At 39.8% G+C, this 20,708-nt stretch overlaps 1 protein-coding gene across 2 annotated transcripts in view; it reads right to left on the bottom strand.

Annotated features, from left to right (window-relative positions):
- Positions 1-315: 315 nt before the first annotated feature.
- The window catches only part of plekhm3 (pleckstrin homology domain containing, family M, member 3), a 48,718-nt gene continuing 28,325 nt past the window's right edge, over positions 316-20,708 (bottom strand). For both annotated transcript variants that reach the window (XM_044366188.1, XM_044366189.1), the window contains exons 6-8: positions 19,644-19,707; positions 9,156-9,313; positions 316-4,719 (exon numbers count right to left, since the gene is read on the bottom strand). In XM_044366188.1, coding sequence (XP_044222123.1) covers positions 4,557-4,719; positions 9,156-9,313; positions 19,644-19,707 — 385 coding nt within the window. In that variant the 3' untranslated portion in view covers positions 316-4,556. The remainder of the gene's footprint in view (positions 4,720-9,155; positions 9,314-19,643; positions 19,708-20,708) is intronic.

Below are 20,708 nucleotides of genomic sequence, written 5' to 3'. Positions count from 1 at the left end.
CTAGTTCTGTTTCAACCAGAAGTACATCATGGTTTATTTATTGACTCAAGAACATGATGAGATGATACAAAGTTATAATACTATTATTATATAGTCGACAAAACAATCTCAGCACAAGGTCCATTAGTAGCTGTACTGGAGCTTTTGAGCGAATCACAAGATCTTCCTCAGCAGATTAAACTGTAGATGTTCAACAATACAAGCAAACATAGTTGTGTGTGTTTAGCTTGATGAACCATCAGAGGTTCCATACATACAGTATCTGAAGGAAGTCAAACACCAAAATGAGAATATTTCTTCAAAGGATTCAAACACTTTCACTATTAAGAAGTTTGTCTTTATTGGCATCAGTGGCTAGCGGACAAAATTGAAAAAACAAAACCAGACAGAAGGAAAGAGGCTGATCAAATCACAGAAATCAACTCCCTGTACTTGCATAAGAGTTTGGCTGTGATGGAACGTAACAATGATAAAAAATATAACTTAAAAAGTGCAAAATAGAAAGGAGTTTCAGTCCAGTTACTCTGTTTTAAATACTGTACAATATATTCTTCTCCAAACACATCAAGTAAAACATAGTGCGATGATCATCATGTGCCTGCAACATAAACATTTCCAGTCATGTACTCGCACACAGTCCTGCTCTCATGTGTGTAAACACTTCAGTGCGCTGCAGTGATTCTCGCTCATGAAACGGCTGCGAGATTTCATCTCAGACGTTACGGTTCTGTCAGAACTTGCTGTTGTCACCTCAGTGAGAAGGACACGGAACAGATGTATGTTTGTTTTTTTTATACTACCTTCATATTTACGCTTCCACATCCAGATGGAGATGAAAATGGCAACACTGTAGGAAGAGTGATGAAACAATAAAGAGCACAAACATGCACTCCCAACATGTGTGAATGAACAGAGGAACAGACTGCATGTAACAGGTTTTAAAGTCTACACGTCATCTACTGCAGCTACATAGAGGCAAACTACAGAGACCAGCAGGCATTGGGCTGGTTTTTTTTTTTGTTTTAGTGCACACAAATGAGTGATTCATGCTCTCAAATAAGCATCAGTGTACTGTAGCAGTAGGAACCTGCAGTGTATTTGTCCCAAACACTTCAAGTACAAGATGTTCAGTTCAGTACACAAGTTTTTTTTCCACTTTGTTACTTTCTTTTTCTCTTTGAGTCAGTTATCAGCACCCATGAGTCATCTGTTCTACACACAACGCCAATCTGCTGCATTTGTGAATAGTCTCACACATGGCTAACTTTTTGGTAAGCAAAGCTACAGTTTTGGGTTCCGGGTTGGTTTCGGGCGTGTGCAGAAATGTATTTTTTTTTGTGTGCACAAATAACAACAACTCAACAAAAAAAAACCAACTCCTGACACCTGCCAGGTTCTGTAGCCAACAGCATGATATAAAAAAACAAATTCACACATTGAAAATACAAAATCAAAAATACTTCAAATGTTTCGCAACATTGTCATTAGACCTTTATGCAGCAGACACAATCAGTCAACAATAACTTAAACACTTCTTTTTTTTTTTAAAAAATGACTTCAAAATAAACAAAGACTTCAGTGCACTTTTCCCGCCATATATTTAACTACACTGGCGTGTTATGTGTCAGACTACAGTGTCCTACATGCTGTATTAACATGAATAACCGAAAGTCTGCTTTTCACAAAAATACATAGATTCAAATAAACCCATTATAATTCAGGTTTGTCAGTCGGGTGCTGATTACAGCAGCTTGTTCACACAAATTCCCTTCAAAGTAAACATGCTTTTATGGCTCAAATAAGCTAAAAAAAAGGGGGGACTGAGCTTCAGAACAGAAGATAAAATCCATCCGGCCACATCAAACCTCCAGTCTCCTAGGAAAGAAAACAAGTAGCAGAAAGCAGCAGCTGTATTTCCATCCAAATTTTAGCGAATCCAACTTTAAAGCTGCACTCTGGCTTCTTGTTAATGCTGGGAAACTGTTTGTGGACAGTGAAACAAAAGCTTTACTCACAGCTTTAAATAATGAATGATTTATGTAATATTCCAAAAAAAGATTTTCATCCAAGAAGCAATGTTTTGTCTGTTGGAACTATGAAAACAAAGTTGTGTCTCATCAGATTTATATTCCCTCATAAAGTGTTCATGTTAAGACAGCGTAAACAAATAACTAATTATCAAAAAATATTCTAATCAATACATTCCTGACTAGCGTTCATTATTCCAATATTTCAGTAAAATGTGCCTTTAGAACTGGATGGAAACACAGCTGGTGCCACATGTAAGAACACAAAGAGAAGCCTTTACAGATGAAGGCAGTGGGTTATAAAGGCCGTCATAAAGGTTGCATAGAGATACTAAAAGCTAAAGCTGCGATCGTGTTTGGATTCTGCATGAATAAAGCACGGCGGGAGGAAGAATCGCAGAGGAAGAGGAGGGGCAAGGCAACAATGAAAGGATCAGTTACAGTAGATTATTGCCTTGTTATTTTTACAGAAGGTGTGCTCACAGACTGACGGAGAGTCCCTTTAAATTAACGTCCGTTGACATTTGAACACTGATAAAATGAGTGTGATCAGTGAGGTAAAAACATCTTTCTGTCAACTTATAGTTGTTTAAGACTTTTAATCAGAGCAGTCATTTAAACTATTTTATTATTATTATTATTATTATTATTATTATTATTATTATTATGATGTGAAACATCCCTCCCTATCTAAAGGCTTTAAACACTTGTATTCTTCTCAGAGAATAGCAGCTGTTGTCAGTTATAATGGATTTTTATATTTTCACAAAAAGAAAAAAAATATCAAAAATGTCTACAGAAACATGTCTTTCACCTGTGCAGCCGCTTTGTTCCAAACATTTGTATTTGCTAAACACCTCTGTGTGTCAGAAATATTCATCTCATAGAGCTTCGCTGCAGTTTGTAGTCTGACAGCGTAACGTCGCACAAAACAGGATGATGTCACACTCCAACTCATGATTATTATTATTATTGATTTGATGATTATTTTCTGTGTTAATAGATTCATTGTCTGCTATAAAAATGTCAAAAAATTATTGCCTGACCATCAGTCCAAAACCCAAAGATTCTTTCATGTAAGGATGAGGAAAAACACATTCTCATGTTTCTCTGGACATTGTGATACTTGTTTCCCAGCAGGAACACTGGTCCATTATAACTGACACCAGTAACACCGGTCCATTATAACTGACACCAGTAACACTGGTCCATTATAACTGTCACCAGTAATACTGGTCCATTATAACTGTCACCAGTAACACTGGTCCATTATAATTGACACCAGTAACACTGGTCCATTATAACTGACACCAGTAACACTGGTCCATTATGACTGACACCAGTAACACTGGTCCATTATGACTGACACCAGTAACACTGGTCCATTATAACTGACACCAGTAACACTGGTCCATTATAACTGTCACCAGTAACACTGGTCCATTATGACTGACACCAGTAACACTGGTCCATTATAACTGACACCAGTAACACTGGTCCATTATAACTGACACCAGTAACACTGGTCCATTATAACTGTCACCAGTAACACTGGTCCATTATGACTGACACCAGTAACACTGGTCCATTATAACTGACACCAGTAACACTGGTCCATTATAACTGTCACCAGTAACACTGGTCCATTATGACTGACACCAGTAACACTGGTCCATTATAACTGACACCAGTCCAGACTGAACACAGCTGCTACAGAAACTTGTTACAGTCACCTTTCAAGCCAACAGGATGTAACAGTTTCATATTCAAATGATTTTGAGCAATGTGTCACTTTAACATGATTATGAGAATCAGTTAATCATTTAGTCTATAAAATACCAAAAAACTGAGACAAAAAGCCCAGAGGCCGAGGAGACATGTGAAATTTGCTTGTTTTGTTTGACCAACAGTCCAAAACTGAAAGAAATCTTCACATTTCAGAAGGTGGAACCAGAAACTGTTTGGTCTTTTTGATAAATGACTTCATTAATCTTTGTGGTTTAATGTTGTGTTTCAGCTCTGAATTTAATGACAGATGGAAGACGTTGGTTAGAGTGCACCACCAAAATGTTCCAACTATCAGTTTGGATGTTTCTCGTTTATCTGCTGTGATTTTTACACATCTAATGACTCCTGGAATAAGAGATGAGTGATGGTGGTGATGGATGACCTTGACGTGTATGTGAAAATGTTGGACTACAAAATACACGTGTGTCAGTCTGTAAAGCTTGGTGCAGCAGTTCTTCAGTTGGGTTTCTCCCTGCTCAAAGCAGGCTCAGCTCAGGTGCGTGTGTGTGTGTGTGTGTGTGTGTTTGCAGGTAAACACAAATAAATATACACCTGATGGTGCATCAGATGCTGTGAGCTCGTCCTCCGGTTGAAACTGTAACAGAGTCGGTTGTGGACACACACACACACAAGTCAGAAAAACAGGCACTTTGTCCAGTGTCACGGCCTGGCAGCACCCTAAATGTCACTGCTGTTGTGTGTGTGTGTGTGTGTGTGTGTGTGTGTGTGTGTGTGTTTGTCTCAGGTGTCTTGGTAGGGCAGGTGAAAGCACCCGGGGCTGTCGTCATCAGGCGACCAGAATGAAGATGGCCTCTTGTGGTGGAGTTCTCTGCGGACGCAGCGGGGACACGGCTGGGCTTTCTGTCGACACTCAGTGTGGAACACAGCGCCGCAGCCGTCACACCTGCAGACACACACACACACACACACACACACACACACACACACACACACACACACACACACACACACACACACACACACACACACACACACACACACACACACACACACACACACACACACACACACACACTACATCAGTCTCTCTGCCATTCTCCAGTCCTTGTTTAGATTTGATTCATTCTGATTACATTCATAATGAATGAATCTCCAGTGTTTCACACCTCAGGTCTGAATAAAGCCTCCCTGTTAAATAACAAATAAAACAAAAACCACCATAAGGCTTTTATTATCGAGCAGTTGCAGCTTCCTGTAGCCTTAATCACTGATGTTAGAAAGTCTAAACAGTTTTTTTTTGTGGTGTGTTTTTTTTCCACAGAAGAACTGCAGCTGTTGTGGAAAAGTTTTTGTGAGGTTTCAAACACACTTGCAAGCACATGCTCTGAGAGGTGTTCCATCAAGCTGGATAAAGGAAAAGCCTGGCTTATTTAGATAAGCCTCGCTAATTTAAGTGAGAGTTCCGTTCCATTCCTGCAGCTTATATGATTCCCCGCTCAGTAACCACGGTAACTTATACCGCAGAACTAGCCTGCTCCACAGCAGGCTAACTGTCAAGCCTAATTTAGCTGTGTGTCAAAGAACGTTGACGAGCAGAAACAAACTCCTAAAAGACGGTTCCATCGAGTGTCTTTTTGCACTGGCATCACTTTTGTCACGTCTGTGTTCAGAAACATAGATGGAAGATCAGTGAGGGACCTTTACAACAACACCTATTTCACTTAATCCCCATTTGATTCATGGTCACTTTTGTTTTGGAGTGAACCCTTTAATTTAAAAGCTTAGCATTTATAATTGAAGAAATAAAAGTGTGCCAACATTGTTTTGAGGTTAATTATTTATTCATTCACTCACTTTGTTCACCGTGCGAAGACAAAAAGAAAATGAAATCCAAGTCCAAAGTCCAAACCATGACCTTCAGCTGTGTTTAAATTTATACAGTGAAAACTGCTTACAATGATATTTGACACAGACGTTTGTGATCACTAAGTGGTTTCCACTGTACTTATATCCTTCTCCAGTATTTTCATCTCCAACCGCAGCTTCTTCATTTTTAACTTTCATTGACGCTTGTAAATTGAACGGACATCCTGTGAAAGAGAAAATGTGCCAAAGAGTAGATGATTATGTAGTTGGTAATGGTAAGTTGGTAAGTTAGTTCTCTTAAATTTGCTAAGCCATAATGTTAAACATACATCTGATATTATCTAACCTGCTGATAATATAGCTACAGTCAGTGATCTGAATGTATAAAACAGTAAGTGGGGACTTCACTATCCCAGCCAGTTTCATCCTGCCGGTGCGGGGGATTGAACCGACGGTCTTCTGGTCATAAGCTCGCTTCTCTAACCTTTAGACACCCACTGCCCATGTACATAGGCTTCTATAATTTACACATTTAATCTGTCAGCAGTGTTTTGCCAAGCCCCCTCCCTCACCTTGTTAGTTGCAGCAGTATTGCCTTTTTTGGTGATGACTTTATATTCTTCATATCAGCAGGTTTGTCCTGCTGCTGATAAGAACACCGCTCTAGTTTTCCCTTCTTTCTGCGACGTAGTATCGTCTTTTCGACAACTGGCTGTTCTGGGCTGCTTATGTCCTCCGTGCACACACATGCTGCGAGTTTATTCAAGCCTGGCTAGAGTTAATATTGACTAGACACAGCTGAATTGTGTTAGTGGAACAGCTTAAGCCTTAAGTGAAAGTTGAGGTTAATTCAAGCCAGGCTTTTTCAAGTAAGCGTAACTTTCTTTAACTGCATTGATGGAGTACCCCTCTGCTCTGTCATGATGTAAACATATACATATGAACCTATCTGGGTTAGAGGGTAAGGAGGGATGCACGGTATTATCGGCACATCATTGGTATCGGCTGATAAAAGCTCTAAAATGAAATATGGGCATCAGCCATTTCTGCTGATTTGTTGCCATCTCCTCCGCCGCCTGACTCTGCTTTCCTCCTCGGACTGTTTCACCCTGACGGTCTCGGTGTTTCCTCCGCAGGCTTCACTTCATTCAAGCTGCCCGTCAGACCCACTGCTTCTTCCCACTTTAACTTGAATAACTAACCGGGGCTCGGGGCTCTGGTTGGATCCACATGCAGAACCGGGGCTAACGTTAGCCGGGAGGCTAGCAGAGGCTAGCTGGCTGTGCTTCCCTCCAGTCATGCTGCGGCTAACACTCTTGTGCAAACCCGAAATGTATAGAACTGTAACATTAAGACAGAGGAATTACCAATCATAAATAAAGAAAAATACACAAAACCTGGAAGGAGTCGGAAAGCAGAGATGTTCATTTTGCACTGTGTACTTCTGTCGTACTTAGAAACTGAGTGCTCCAACACTCTACACTAGTTGTTAAACTCCACAGTGTATGAAATTTAAGCCTCACACTTTGTGAACAGCAGTGTCTCTGTCTAGCTAACATGATTTCACAAAGTGCTGTCACTGCCACTCCTCATGCAGTGTTTGGAGCCACAGTTGATAGCCATCTTTCTTATCAACGTCCTGGTTCTTATGAATTTGAAAGCAATACCCAACCATCCAGAACTCCCAAAGATCAGCTCTGATGATAATTTAGCATCCATTTCAGCTTATTTACTCTGCTTTATAGATGTTCACTAGCTACATGAAGGAATTTTCAGTATAGATGGACTAATCCTAAGTGTAGCCTAGCCTAGCCTCTAAGCTAGTTTGGAGACCTTTGGGATGAAACTTCTTTCTAGTGACATCACAGTGTTCCCTCCTCCCCAACCGACTCTTAATAAAGGGAAACGCTCTATGACATATTCTATTAAATCCGGGCAGTGCTCATTTCCTGTACAATCTGAGTAAGTAGTTCTACTCAGTTCCAGTCCATTACAGTAGAACAGCCGTTATCAGTCAACATTTCACACTTCCTTCACGGAGTCATAAAACACAACTCAGCGAGCAAGGCGTGTGTGTGTGATAGTACAGACTGTGTTTCAGTGTGTGATTCTGATTAGCTCTTATCTCTATCACTCTGACCCGCAGTGACGAGGACCTGGACTATGTTAACTGTCCGTGTCGAGAATACCCCCTCAGCCAACACAAACACACACACACACACACACGCACACCTCTCATGCTAGCCAGTGTCACTAACAGGCAGCAGGCTCGCTTCTGCTGCACTTGCTCACGTACACATATTTGATGCTTTTATACTTGTAGGGATCCTTATTTACATAATGCATTCCCTCTCTGCTGAACCTAACCTGAACCTGAAAAATGATATTTAAAAGATTGCAGAAACAGCGTCCCTGTTAGTGGGTGATCCAGACCTCACTGTGGTCTGCTGTCTTTGACAGTTTCAATGACAACTGTTGACAGTGAGGTCTTTAGATAACCGAGTGTAGCCAGGACTTTGTTATTGGAGAGACATTTCTCATCATATGAAACTGGAGGCTGAACCGTAAGTGAAGGATATCTCAAAATCTAGACGTACAATATTCTCTATTCATGCCGTTCGATATTATCAAATCTTCATTTCATCAAATTAAAACCATATACGAAGGCTTGACAATATACGAATATATATTTTTTCAAATTAGCGGATAATGCAATGTGTAAATCATAAAAAAGGGGAAAAAGGAGAAAGAAAAAGAGACAAAAAAGATTGAATACATGAATATAAATACATATATAGAGCATGATTAGTTGACCTCAGGTAGTGGGAGATAGCTCATCATTGCATGTTGATTTAATATAGTTCAGCCATTTCATTTTTTCATAAATATACATAATAATAATATTAAAACTATCTGCAGGGTTAGATACAACCACAGTGTTTTTTAAATTTTTGGAGAACTGAGTTTTAATGTCTTCACTCTCTGGGTCTCAAACTCAAACGGTCATCTCAAGCAGCTATGAAAATAAAAAAAAATACTCTACCAGAGGGACTGTGGATGAAATAAACCTCACTCAGGCAGTGACAGATCAGACTACATGTTTCAACTTGAGCAAAAAATTCCCGCTTATCCTCAGGCTGTTTGACTCCACTTCATGAGCATACAGACACAACTGAGGAAAAAAAAAACTGGAAGAAAAAAGAAAGAACTGATGTTCCTGATAAGTTTGGAGCTGTACAGTAGGTATGTTGGCTGTTTGTGGCAAACACTAGGAGGTCAAATTTGCACAAATAAAGTCAGTCAATCATTGTAGGTAGAAATTCCTGGCATTAATAAATCAACATTATCATAAAAAGTGAACTATGCGTCTCTTCGTGGCAATAAATCAAGACTTACCTCATGATATTTTAAACTAATAATTAACTGCTCTATCATTAATAAGCAGGTTTCTGTTTTCCTGTATTCCTGTGCTGAGGAAGTGTTTGAGAAGTTGTGTGATGTGAGGATGTGTACCTCTTGGTGGCGCTCTCCTGGAAGGGGTAGATGACCTGCCCGTTGTGGCAGAGCTCGCAGATGAAGCCTTTCTCTCGACACAAACTGCAGCTGAAAACGTGGGAGCTGGCAAACTTGATCACCTTGGACAAGAATGGAGCCAGTTTTCCATCAATCACCTGGAGGGGTGAGGAGAGAGAGAGGGTTAGGGTGAGGGGTAGAGAGGGAGGGAGGGGGTCAGGAAGAGGAGAAAATAAGAGGCGACATGGTCACCAACAAAGACACTTTGATGAAAAATACACTCAGTGGCCAAATACATTAGTTCACCTACTCATTAACTCAAACTGAGTTCTGTATGTAAAGATGCACAAACACAAAAACAGTTCAATCCTAGTAAGTCCAGTTAGAAGGTTTATTAAATGCAGACTCTTAACAGCAGTTTATGCTCCTTTGAGGCTGAGTTTAACGACTTTTGAAAGTCATGGCAGCAATAACTTTCTCCTCCGTGTCATCTGTTTGCAAGGTAAACAGTACAGTTAGCACAATGCTACAAGCAAATGCTACAGGGCATTCTATCTGTACGGTTGCTGTACCAACAGTATAAAATAAACTTTCAAAAACTACACTGTCACTGGAAAATAAATTAGTATCACTATCAGCTATGAACAATACAAACATGACAAATATATATTAGATAGATAAAATAAGAAAAATACAATCTGTAAAACATTTATCAAAATTAGAACCATACTGAACTATAATAAACATTTCATGTTATGAGGGTAAGCCTGTATTGTGAACACTGGGTTCATTTTTGATAGTTAACTAAAGACTAACTCATTGATATGTATACATTTATTCTTCATGTACCGCTGCTGTTGTTTGTGTCTATGCCATGCTGCTGCACACAAGCTTATTCCAACTACTGCTTATGTCAGCAGATTAAGCAAAAATCAAAAACACTTTTCGAAACATATCTACTTCTGTACTAAAATGTCTTGTTACTTATTGCCTGACATACATATAAAGTCATACAGATACACATCTGATGCACTAAATGTATCTGTTGGGTTCCTGTTTTTCCACATTGTGCTGGTCTAAAGCAGCATAACACAAAAAGCAGTTACTGTTTGATCCGAATGAATATATTGAGTGACTACTGCCATTCAGTTATATATAAATGATATTTGGTATTGATCCAGGAAGTCGTTTAGTTGAAGAGAAGTAAATTATTCAGATGTAGCATAAATTTTAACCAAAATCTCAGAAAATTGATGCAAGAAAATGTGAATTAATATACGTTTCCATCCACTATTGTTTTGCGAGTATCAATAGTTGAGTGCATCAAAGTAAACAGTTGGTTTCGCTGATTCTTTCATTGAGTGCAGTAAACTACAAAATGCAACGCAACCCAATGACGTCATTAATAGAGCATGTGATAGACATCCTGGTGATGGAGAGCATGATGGACAACAACATCATAGCTTCTTGCTTTGGGAAGCATTTTGATAACAGCCCTGTGTCAGTTATACAGACAGTGGAGTGGAAACTTCAGGGACATTTACGTCACATGCTTCCTGTACGTCATCATTCGTTTCTAAATATGTTTTCATTGTACTTTGTTGCATTTTGCTTTTATCAACACATCAACTTTTGCACCTCATTCAAGCATAAAAACATCTTTTGCAATATTTCTACTTTTTAAAATTTCCAGCGTTTCCACTCACTTTTTATGCGCAAATTTGAAAAAGGGTGGATACTCAGTCATTGGCCGTGAGTCTAAGTCACAGTTCTCATTGGCTAACATGATACGACATAGCCAAAGGATAGCCAATAACAGAATGTCCCACCCAGTGAACGACAAAAATATGTAACCAGTGTCCCGCAGCAGCACTCTGCACGCTGATGGAAAGATCTGATAAACAAACATTAAGCTTTAGAGTGAGTGAATACCTGCAAAAAGTAGTGGCTACTGGCAGCTTTTAACTGATGCGGTTTGTAAAGCTGTTAGTTTGTGGCGAACAGACACAGATTCCTTTGATGCGGTGTGAATCGAGGCAAAGAGATGCTTGTGCAACCTGAAAATGTTTGAACATGAGTGGAAATTTTGTACTTATTCCAAAGCCATAAGACTCTTCATGGAAGAACAGAGACAAGATCCATTTTTAATGACAAAAACTGATTTGAAAATGACTTCAACTAAGACAAATTCTCTTGGACATGGAGGAAAAGGTGTGGAGGGGAAGCTGAAGAAAGGAGGAAGACAGTAAATGAGGTCAACGCCTTTTAATGGCAACGCTTGGCAAGTTCCTTTAAGGACCAGGAACGGGGGGGGGGGGGGGGGGGGGGGCCTCAATGGATGACTCAGAGAGAACAACTGTAAGTGAAAAGAAAATCTTAACAGACATCAAAAAACTAAATATGTTGGCAAAGCTTTGTGGTATGATGTTGATAAAGCAGACAGGAGAAGCAAAGTGAGAGCAGAATGTAAAACAGTAGAAAGTATGAGAAAGAGTGGTGGAGATACAATATACAAGAGAGATCTTGAGGGAGAGCAAGAGCCTGTATTCAGATACAAGTGCTTCCACCTGGCAGAGCTCTGGACCTCCCAATTATAACCTCCTTCATGCTGTTTGTTCCACGAGGAGAAGACGAGGACATGAGAAGGACCGAGAAGGAAGAAACCACACACACACACACACACACACACACACACACATACAGGAAACAGTACACTGAGGTATACTGATCATGTTTACAGTAAACCAAACACTATTACACTTTACACTGAGATGAATGTCCTGCACTGAAGGCTTTTACTGTAACAACACATACTGTGCGCTAATGTACAATATATGATATTCAATTATCAGACCAACATGAGACCAATATCTCACTGGAAACAGGATCTATTCCAGTCAGAGTCTCTGGCAAGACTGGACTTGACTCAACATTTACAGTAAAACTGATCAGCTGCAGCTGACGGTTATTTATTTTTTTTAGTTATATAACATGCTTACAACTTAAGCAACATTTTAAATGGAAACATAACTACTGTTCTAGAAGCACATACCTCACTGCACACCAGATGTTCAGTCAACCTGAAGAAATTGGATGCGAAATACGTTGTTCCCTCCAAAAAACTTTTATTATTTTACTTCCACATGTAGAACCAGATTCATCAGTTTCTTCCTCTGCTTGAGAATGTGTCCAGAGGAACTAATACAGAGGAACTAAACTTGGAACTTTAGGTCCCTGTTATGTAGTCCTGTTTGTGTTTCCACCACATCTGATGAACCAGGTAGATCATGCAAATTAGACCTATGAGGAATTAAAAATGATGGCAGCATTTAGAGACTAGGGCTGTGCCCCAATACAAATATATTATTCGGCAAAGCACAAATAATGGGTTTCATACAAATATTTTAAAAATTATTTGTTTTCATGAAGTAAAGTTTTATTGTAACACTTTAATTTTCTAAAATTAAAAGCATAATAAAAACAAAAACAGGACTTTTAAGCCTCTTTCCACTTTTATTTGAATACAAATAATTTTGCTGCCTCAACAAGTACAGATACAAATACAAATACCAGGCTCTCTGCACATCTCTATTAGACACACAGTATCATTATTTCTGGTATAGAATGTAACCGCTGTGAAACAATCAGAAAATAACGTTTTATTTCTCTCATTCACTGCTTTGTTCTCACTCTCCTCGCTCGACCACCGCTGCTCTCTCTCTCTCTCACTCTTTTTCTCGTCCTTTTTAAAATGAGTTGGGAAGACAACAACAACAATGCCTGACTTTACTTTCGAGGTTATCAAATGAAGAGAAATGTCCTTCCCTGGTTCTAAGGTGGTCCTAAATCAATACTAGACTGCCTCTTTGTTTTATGAATGAAGTGACACACAAGTTGAGGTAGCCGCACCATGTACGTTTGACCAATCAGCGACCATCATCCCTGCAAACCCCACCCCCCACCAAGCAGGGACTTTTTAAGGGATAAGACAGCCCCCCCGGAACTTAATTTAGACCCTGTTCCCTCCAGTGGACATGCAGGTAGAGGTTTGTAGTACTTGGGGAAAGTTCCTGTGGTGGAAAGGAGGCTTTATAGTATCTCTTGACTCCGTATACCAACAAACTATTAATGGTAGACAAGTGCAGTCACGACAACCGTATCAGCATAATTAATAGATTGTCAACTATAGTTCCAGATATGGTTATAGTTTAGACTTTCTTGACACTCTATCCAGTGTTGCAGCCGTTTACCAATATTTTCTCCCAACTTTCTTGATTAAAATCAAAACAAATAAATAAATTAATAAGTAGAATTACAAAAAAATCTCACAAGGTTAAAGGCGGTTCAGTTTATTTTGACTACATTAAGGCGACTGGAGTGTTTGGGACGTTGTGGAACCATATATGGCATTTGGGGGTGTGTCTATACAGTATGTTAATGAGCTTTAACAGAAACAAATACTCAATCACTCTACTAGTCAAACAACAGAAAAATTAATAAGCAACTATTTTATCACTTTTTGGGCAAAGATTGCTTTAACATGAACATTAACACAACACTAACAGAACATTATCTAGTCTCAGCTTCTCAAAAGTGAGGATTTCTTGCTATTGTTGTCTCATGTGACTGTAAATATCTCTTTTTAGACTGTTGTTCAGACATCCCCATGGGCTCCAGGAAATTGTGATTGGCATTTCTCACTATTTTCTCACATTTTATGGACCAAATTATTAACTTATTGATTGAGAAAATGATTGGAAGATGGTTGATAATAAAATGTGTTTGTTGCAGCCTGAGCAGACAATCTTGTTCTACATACCTTGTGATAAATGAGGCTCCTATTGTCTGATAAAATCTAAACTGTTTGATAAGGTAGGTAACATGTTTGTTGGGCACTGATTTACAAGACTCCACAGTGTACCCATAAGTGTCCCTAATTTAATGGCCTTCTGTATATGATGAAGAACGAGTAGAGTCCAGTACAGATGATAAATGTTTCCAGGCATGCAGACAGACAGGTACTGAGGGTGACAGACTGATATATATGTCCCCTCTGCCCAGCGCAGCCAACACCAAACCTAAGCAGTCCGGTCCAGCCCAGTCCACATGACGAATGGCTCTCCTGATGGAGGCTGACAGGCTCAGTAATTAAGGCCCTCTATAATTGGACTGGGCAGAATCAAACGACTGGCAGCACAGCTCTGGTGGCTGACCGTACTCTGGAGGAACGGTGGGAAAGAAGGATGGAGGCACAGAAAGATGGATGGATGGAGACTGACAGAAGTAAATGGACAGATTAAACGAGGGATACGGTAATAGAAAGAAAACAACGAGCAAATCCAATCCATCTTCCTGTGTGTGTGTGTGTGTGCATAAAAGCCTGGGGCACACATTTTCATCTGAGAAAAATATTCCAGCTGTTACTGCATGTTATAAATATATAGTCACTATTTTATTAGCTGCACTGCAGTAGCTCTGGGCAGCAGGGTCACAATGGGACAATCATTTAGAACTTTTTATGTGATCTTGCTTTCTTTTCATTTGTGCCCTCACTCACATCCAACGATGGCGACGATGAAGAACAATATCGACGGCTATCCTGACTGTCTGAGCCGAGCAGCTGCTGGACTGCTGGCAGCTCTCTCGGTGTGACTGGTGGACGTTTGGGGTCTGCTGGGTAGGACTAACGTCTTTATGAGGATGCATCCCAACCTGGAATCAGGACACCCATAAAATTGGAGTTTTAAGACAATTTCAACATGAAATTTCATATTTTGTCAGACTACCATGTTTCTAATCTTCTGTTGCTGCTTTTTGTTTTAAATAGTTTCACCTCTTCAGGTGTACAAATTATTCAAAGTAAACAATCTGAGAAAGTAAAATCTCTTACGCCTCGGAGATAAATGCAACATATGATGATAAACACACCCTCATTTAAAAACTGATCTTGAAAATTCACAGAAGTTTGACCCACTGCAGCCTTGTTGTCCTCTCAGTAAATGAGTCTATTGTTGTTCTCTTCACTAACAGAACACAGAGGAAACTAGCCGGCCGTGCTGAATGCTTCATCATGACACTAAACCAGCTGAGACGTAACGGGTGAAAAGCATTTTGGATTCAACACCGCGTATGGAAAAATTGTGAATGAGGTTCTATAAAATCCAACTGTAGCTTTACCACAACAACAAATCACCCGTTAGCTTCTACCTCAAGTGAGGCGGCACAAGCCACAAGAATTTGTGAGCAATGCAAAAGTGGAGAGTTACTTTAAATCTCTAATTTCTGCCATATTCACAGTAAGACTCTACAGCAGCCTACAGGACAAATAGGACAAACCCTACAGATGGATTCACATCCTTTACCCTCCAACACACACACATACATACACACACACACAGTCAAGTCAAGTCAATTTTATTTATATAAATCACAACAGAAGTTATCTCAGGCACTTTTCACACAGAGCAGGTCTAGATTGTACTCTTTACACACACACACACACACACACTTCATCTCCTCTGCCTCCATCCATCCCCTTAAACTCCTCCCCCTCCAGTTCAACCTCTTTCTCTGCTCCACGCAGAGTCTTTGTGCTCCAAAATCTCCTAATCCCCTAAAACTGCTGTTTAACAGCCGTTCGCCTGCCCTCCTCTCTCTCTCTCTCTCTCTCTCTCTCTCAAATACACACACACACACACACACACACACACACACACACACACACACACACACACACACACACACAGACTACCGCAGCTCCATTGAGGAACTAGAAAGCCAGTTGGGATTACATGGCTGGAGAGACCAGGGTGAGCTCTGTTTGGATAACACAAGCACACACACACACGCGCGCACACACACACACACACACACACGTGCACACAGAAGGCTTGATATATATTAGTTGCAAGTGTATGCATGGTGGAGTGTGTCTCATCAGGAGTTCCCCAAACTTTCGAGTAGCTCAGCAGTTGAGAAGATGTTTTACCAGTTGTTAAAACTAGTTTGTGTTTTGTACAAACATGCAATCTTCAAAATAAAGTATATCCTCCTTACAATTTTGCTATCTAGAGCCCCATTCTGATGGGTTTAACATAACACGCGGAAGTGGGGATTTGAAATATTCACTGTGCTCCACGGTAATTGAACTCATCATTTGAGTCATGACTTAGTGTACATTCATGGCTACACTGCAAACAGGAGCTAATGCAAATGCTGCTAATTCAGCATACTTTTAATGCCATCAATTGCCAAAATGTAAAGAAATATCAGTTAAAAATGGTGCTCAGATGAAAATAGCAGTACCACCTGTAGCTGAAATTATAACAGCCCATTTGAAAATAATTCAGAAATCCAAAAAATGAATGAAAAATTACAATTTGCTTGTTGTCATGGTGATCCAATCAATGTGTACACACTCGCGTTTTTTTTGGGTCCCGCTCTCCTAAATAAGGGAAGATCCTATAAAGAGTTTGTTAAATAGTTACCTGTTATGTGTATTGGCTATGATGCTTTTCTCTACAGTCTGAGAGGTTTGTAAAAGTCTGACTTGAGGAAAAGTCAGTGTTTTTTTGTTGCACTTTAGTTTTAACGTGCCTATAGTTGTGAGTTTCACCGAAAACCTCACAGATTAGTGTGATTGCTGTTCTGTAATGAGCTATCATGTTCGGCACCTTCACAATTCTAATGAAAGCATTTATTAACAGAGATTTTCTTGGCAAACATAAATTCAACAAATACATAATCCATCATAAAGCTTGACTGCAATTATTCACATCAAATATTTCTTTGACGCTAATAAGAGACTATAAGAACAAAACGCAGCTTGTAGTACGACTTAAAGAGGTGTGCTTTTAGCCCTTTAAACCTACACATTCTTACATTATTACTATTGTTGCCCATTCCCCACATAAAGACACATTTCATGACCTCGTCATACAGAATAAAGTCAAAGCCATCAAGAGAAACCGAGAATCTTTCTGAGAACATTTACCTAAGAGGCCTCTGTGTGTCTGCACAAGTGTGAGTGGAGAGGCATGCCTGGCATAGAGGGAATGCCAGGGTGTCACTGTGGGAAGCCTGCTGCACACACACACACACACACACACACACACACACACACACCTACTTTTCTACTACTTTAGTCCTCACACAAAACCCTAGAAACAATCCCTTAACCAGAGGAGGATAAGGGCAGAGTGGCCTTAGACAAACACATATGGTTTCTCCAAATGAACTGGTTCCTAATAGGGCATATGGGTGGAGGCTATTTGTCGGGAGGTGAATAGACTAGTGTGGTCCAGGGTTTAGCCAGGGAGAGTTTAGCCTTCACTGACCTCTGCGCTGGAACAAAAAAAGCCATGTTGATTACGAGCGTCATTTTATTCAGGAGGTGAATCAAAAGAAACACGCTTGTTAATATGGAAAACCAATTAAGTAGCAGAGTGCTTGAGAATCTCTAAGAGGGGGGGGGGAGAAGGGGAGGTTAGAGGGTGAGTAAAAGAGAAGAGGGAGGTGTGCAGACTCAACCGCACCTATTATTAAATTTAGTACATCATCACCTGTTCAGGGTTTATAAGTAAATCATAGCGTTTTAGTGGGGAAAGAGAGAGTGAGGAACTCACACGCATTAACACACATGTGTGCTGAGCGTGTGTGAGGCCAAGGGGATGTCGGGAAGAATGGAGGGATGTCACGCTTTGTTTTTCTGCCTGTTGATTCTGAATGTGACCAATTAGTGAAGCAGAGAGACACAGAGTGTGGGAGTGGAGGAGGAGGAGGAGGAGGAGAAGAAGGAGGAGGGGGTCCAGTCTCTTTCACCGTGAGAGTCTGTGGCCAAGCACTGAGTCAGAGAGGGATGAAAGAAAAAAATGGGGCAGGGTACAACATAATGAACATAATGACAAACAAAAGAACTTTTCAGTCATTTGTGGCCGCTTCCCTCTGACCCCCAACTCAGCTCGACGACTACATACTGAACTGCTGAAAGGCCAGGATGTGTTTCCTTTTTTTTATGATCTCTGCTGAGAGAACACACTTCAATTCTCCAGGTCTCAAAAATAAATTCTCCTCACACATGAGATTGAAACAGAGGTGGGCAGTAAAACTGGTATTAATAGCAGAAACACCAGCAGAGATATGACAGTTTGCAATTTGTTAAGAAAATGTGCTGATTAAATACGTGATAACAAACAAAATGTCTTGATGTTAGAAAATAATATATATATAATAGAGTTTTTCCCCACCACAGATATGAATTCTTTCCACTGAGACCATTGTTTTGTTGGATCAGGACACTTGAAAGAGCGAACTCTGGTCCAAATGGGGCTATTAGAGGGTATTACCCTCTCTTATCACTGTTATGACCAGGACACTTGCCAAAGGAACAAAGGAGAGACTGTGTTTACTTAAAGGATGAGGAATGGGTTATTCTATATGTTTCTATTGTCGACAAATCCCATGAAAAGACTAAAACTAACAATGTGTTGGTCTGTCTCTCAATACTTTCTATCCTCTCTGTCTCTTAGCCTCAATTTCACTGGCTCCTTCTGAAGATGCCATTCATGACAAACAGCTCACAATATATAGTTTCATTTTTTTAAGGCTGAATAAGTTCTTAAAACAGCAGGCCACTGTAGGTTTTAGAAAACATTAGATTACATTTGCTAAGGTGGTGTGGCTCATTGGTGTTTTTAAGAGTTTTAGGCAACAATGGAGCTCTATGGCTGGCTAACATTTGCAAACTAGCTAGCTAAAAACTTCATACCTTTTTCCACAATAAAGTTGATTCTATTCTATACAAAATTATCAACTTGTCAGTATAGCTACTATCAGAACTACAGCTCTCTCTATTTTCTCATATTTCCTGTGTTTTCTTACATGGAATTAGCATTTAACTATTAGGTGAAAAATAGGTGACTGGGCTCTAATGGTACCGAACATGTTAGCTAATGTAGCAAGCCAGCAAAAGTTAGCAAACTATGTTATCTGTGCTACACTGTTAGAGAATAATGGAATTATAAGCATGATTGTGTGATTAAATGGTTTTAATCATTGACAGTAACTAACGCTGAGTTTAAGATGTCCTGACCTGGCACAGCTTGTTGCCAATTGAACTGTCACAAAGGCTCTGATTGTTTCTACAACCAGCAAAACAGTCAACACCAAACTGTTAATTAAAAAAAAAAAATCTAAGATGTGGGTGATGATTCAGAGATCTGGATCAGGCTACACACAGCCTACACTGAAGCTTAAACTAGCATACAGTAAATGTATCCTTTATTATAAATTAAATAATACATTTCTTTACCTAAACTAATCCTAGGGTTGTTGAAGAAGTGATTACCAGCCTGATCTAAAGTTTAAACTAAACTGGGTTTAGTTTTAATATCAGTTTTGGTTCATGTCAGACATGTGAGTAGCGTCACTATCACTATATGCAAATTGGGATATGGGTCTGTGCATGTGTATGTGTGTATGTGTGTGTACCTGCTGCAGGTCCGCCATGGAGTACAGGTGAATGTGCTGTAGCAGGTATTCCCTGGGGAAAATTCTGTGAAGAGATGAGAACAAGTTTTAATGCATGATTCTCTGTGAAGCAAGTCGTCTGTTCAGCCAATCAGTGATGAGATACAGCACACCTCCAACAAGGAGGAAAAACAAGAGAAAAAAGAGGTACAAAGGACAGTAAAATTCAGTAAACTGACCTTTAAGATTCTGGTTGTACTTATCGGATAAAGTGCAATCAAGTAAGTAAATAATGTGTGTGCATTGTTTTCATAAAGCTGACTAAACAGATAAAATATACTGAACTTTTCCTGCAGTGCCAGTTAATTTTAGACATATCATCTTTTGTATTGGACACATTTACATCTTTCACCATTTAAAAAAAGACCATAAAAAGCATTAGGCAACACCTGTTCCCACATGGGGCCCGGAACATCAATAAACATCATCAGGCTTTGAATGACTTGATTACATTGGTATTAGGTTTTATTCATTCTTAGCAAGATCACTGACTTGCAAGCATATAAATATGGAACAATGATCACATAGTGTAGGTAAATATGAGCATTACACTGATGTAATGTTTAACCCCAGCCTTTCAGTCCATGGCACTAAACAAAGTAATAATATTAACCTTCAGCCACTCACATTCCACCTTCTTGTATTATGTGACAAAGCACACACAGCAGAGTTCTGGTGACGTGCAACGCTGTGTGTGTGTGTGTGTGTGTGTGTGTGTGTGTGTGAGGCCTCCTCTCAGACCACTAAGATGGATGGCTCCATGTTAAATCCTGTCTAAGCTGTGATGAGTGTCACCAAAACACAAGTATGTGTGTGTTCATATGTGTGTGTGTGTGTGTGTGTGTGTGTGGTATTTGTGATGCAGACACCTCATGGTGATAGGCACCACCGATAAACTCTGTTTGGCATGTAACCAATGGTTACCACATCAGTATTCATCAACACACACACACACACGCACGCACGCACGCGCACACACACACACACACACACACACACACACACACACACACACAGGTCTGATAA

Source organism: Thunnus albacares, chromosome 11 (genome assembly GCF_914725855.1).
Source record: "Thunnus albacares chromosome 11, fThuAlb1.1, whole genome shotgun sequence".
Taxonomy (NCBI): domain Eukaryota; kingdom Metazoa; phylum Chordata; class Actinopteri; order Scombriformes; family Scombridae; genus Thunnus; species Thunnus albacares.
Note: the sequence above shows the minus strand (reverse complement) of the source record. Positions and strands in the feature narration are given on the sequence as shown.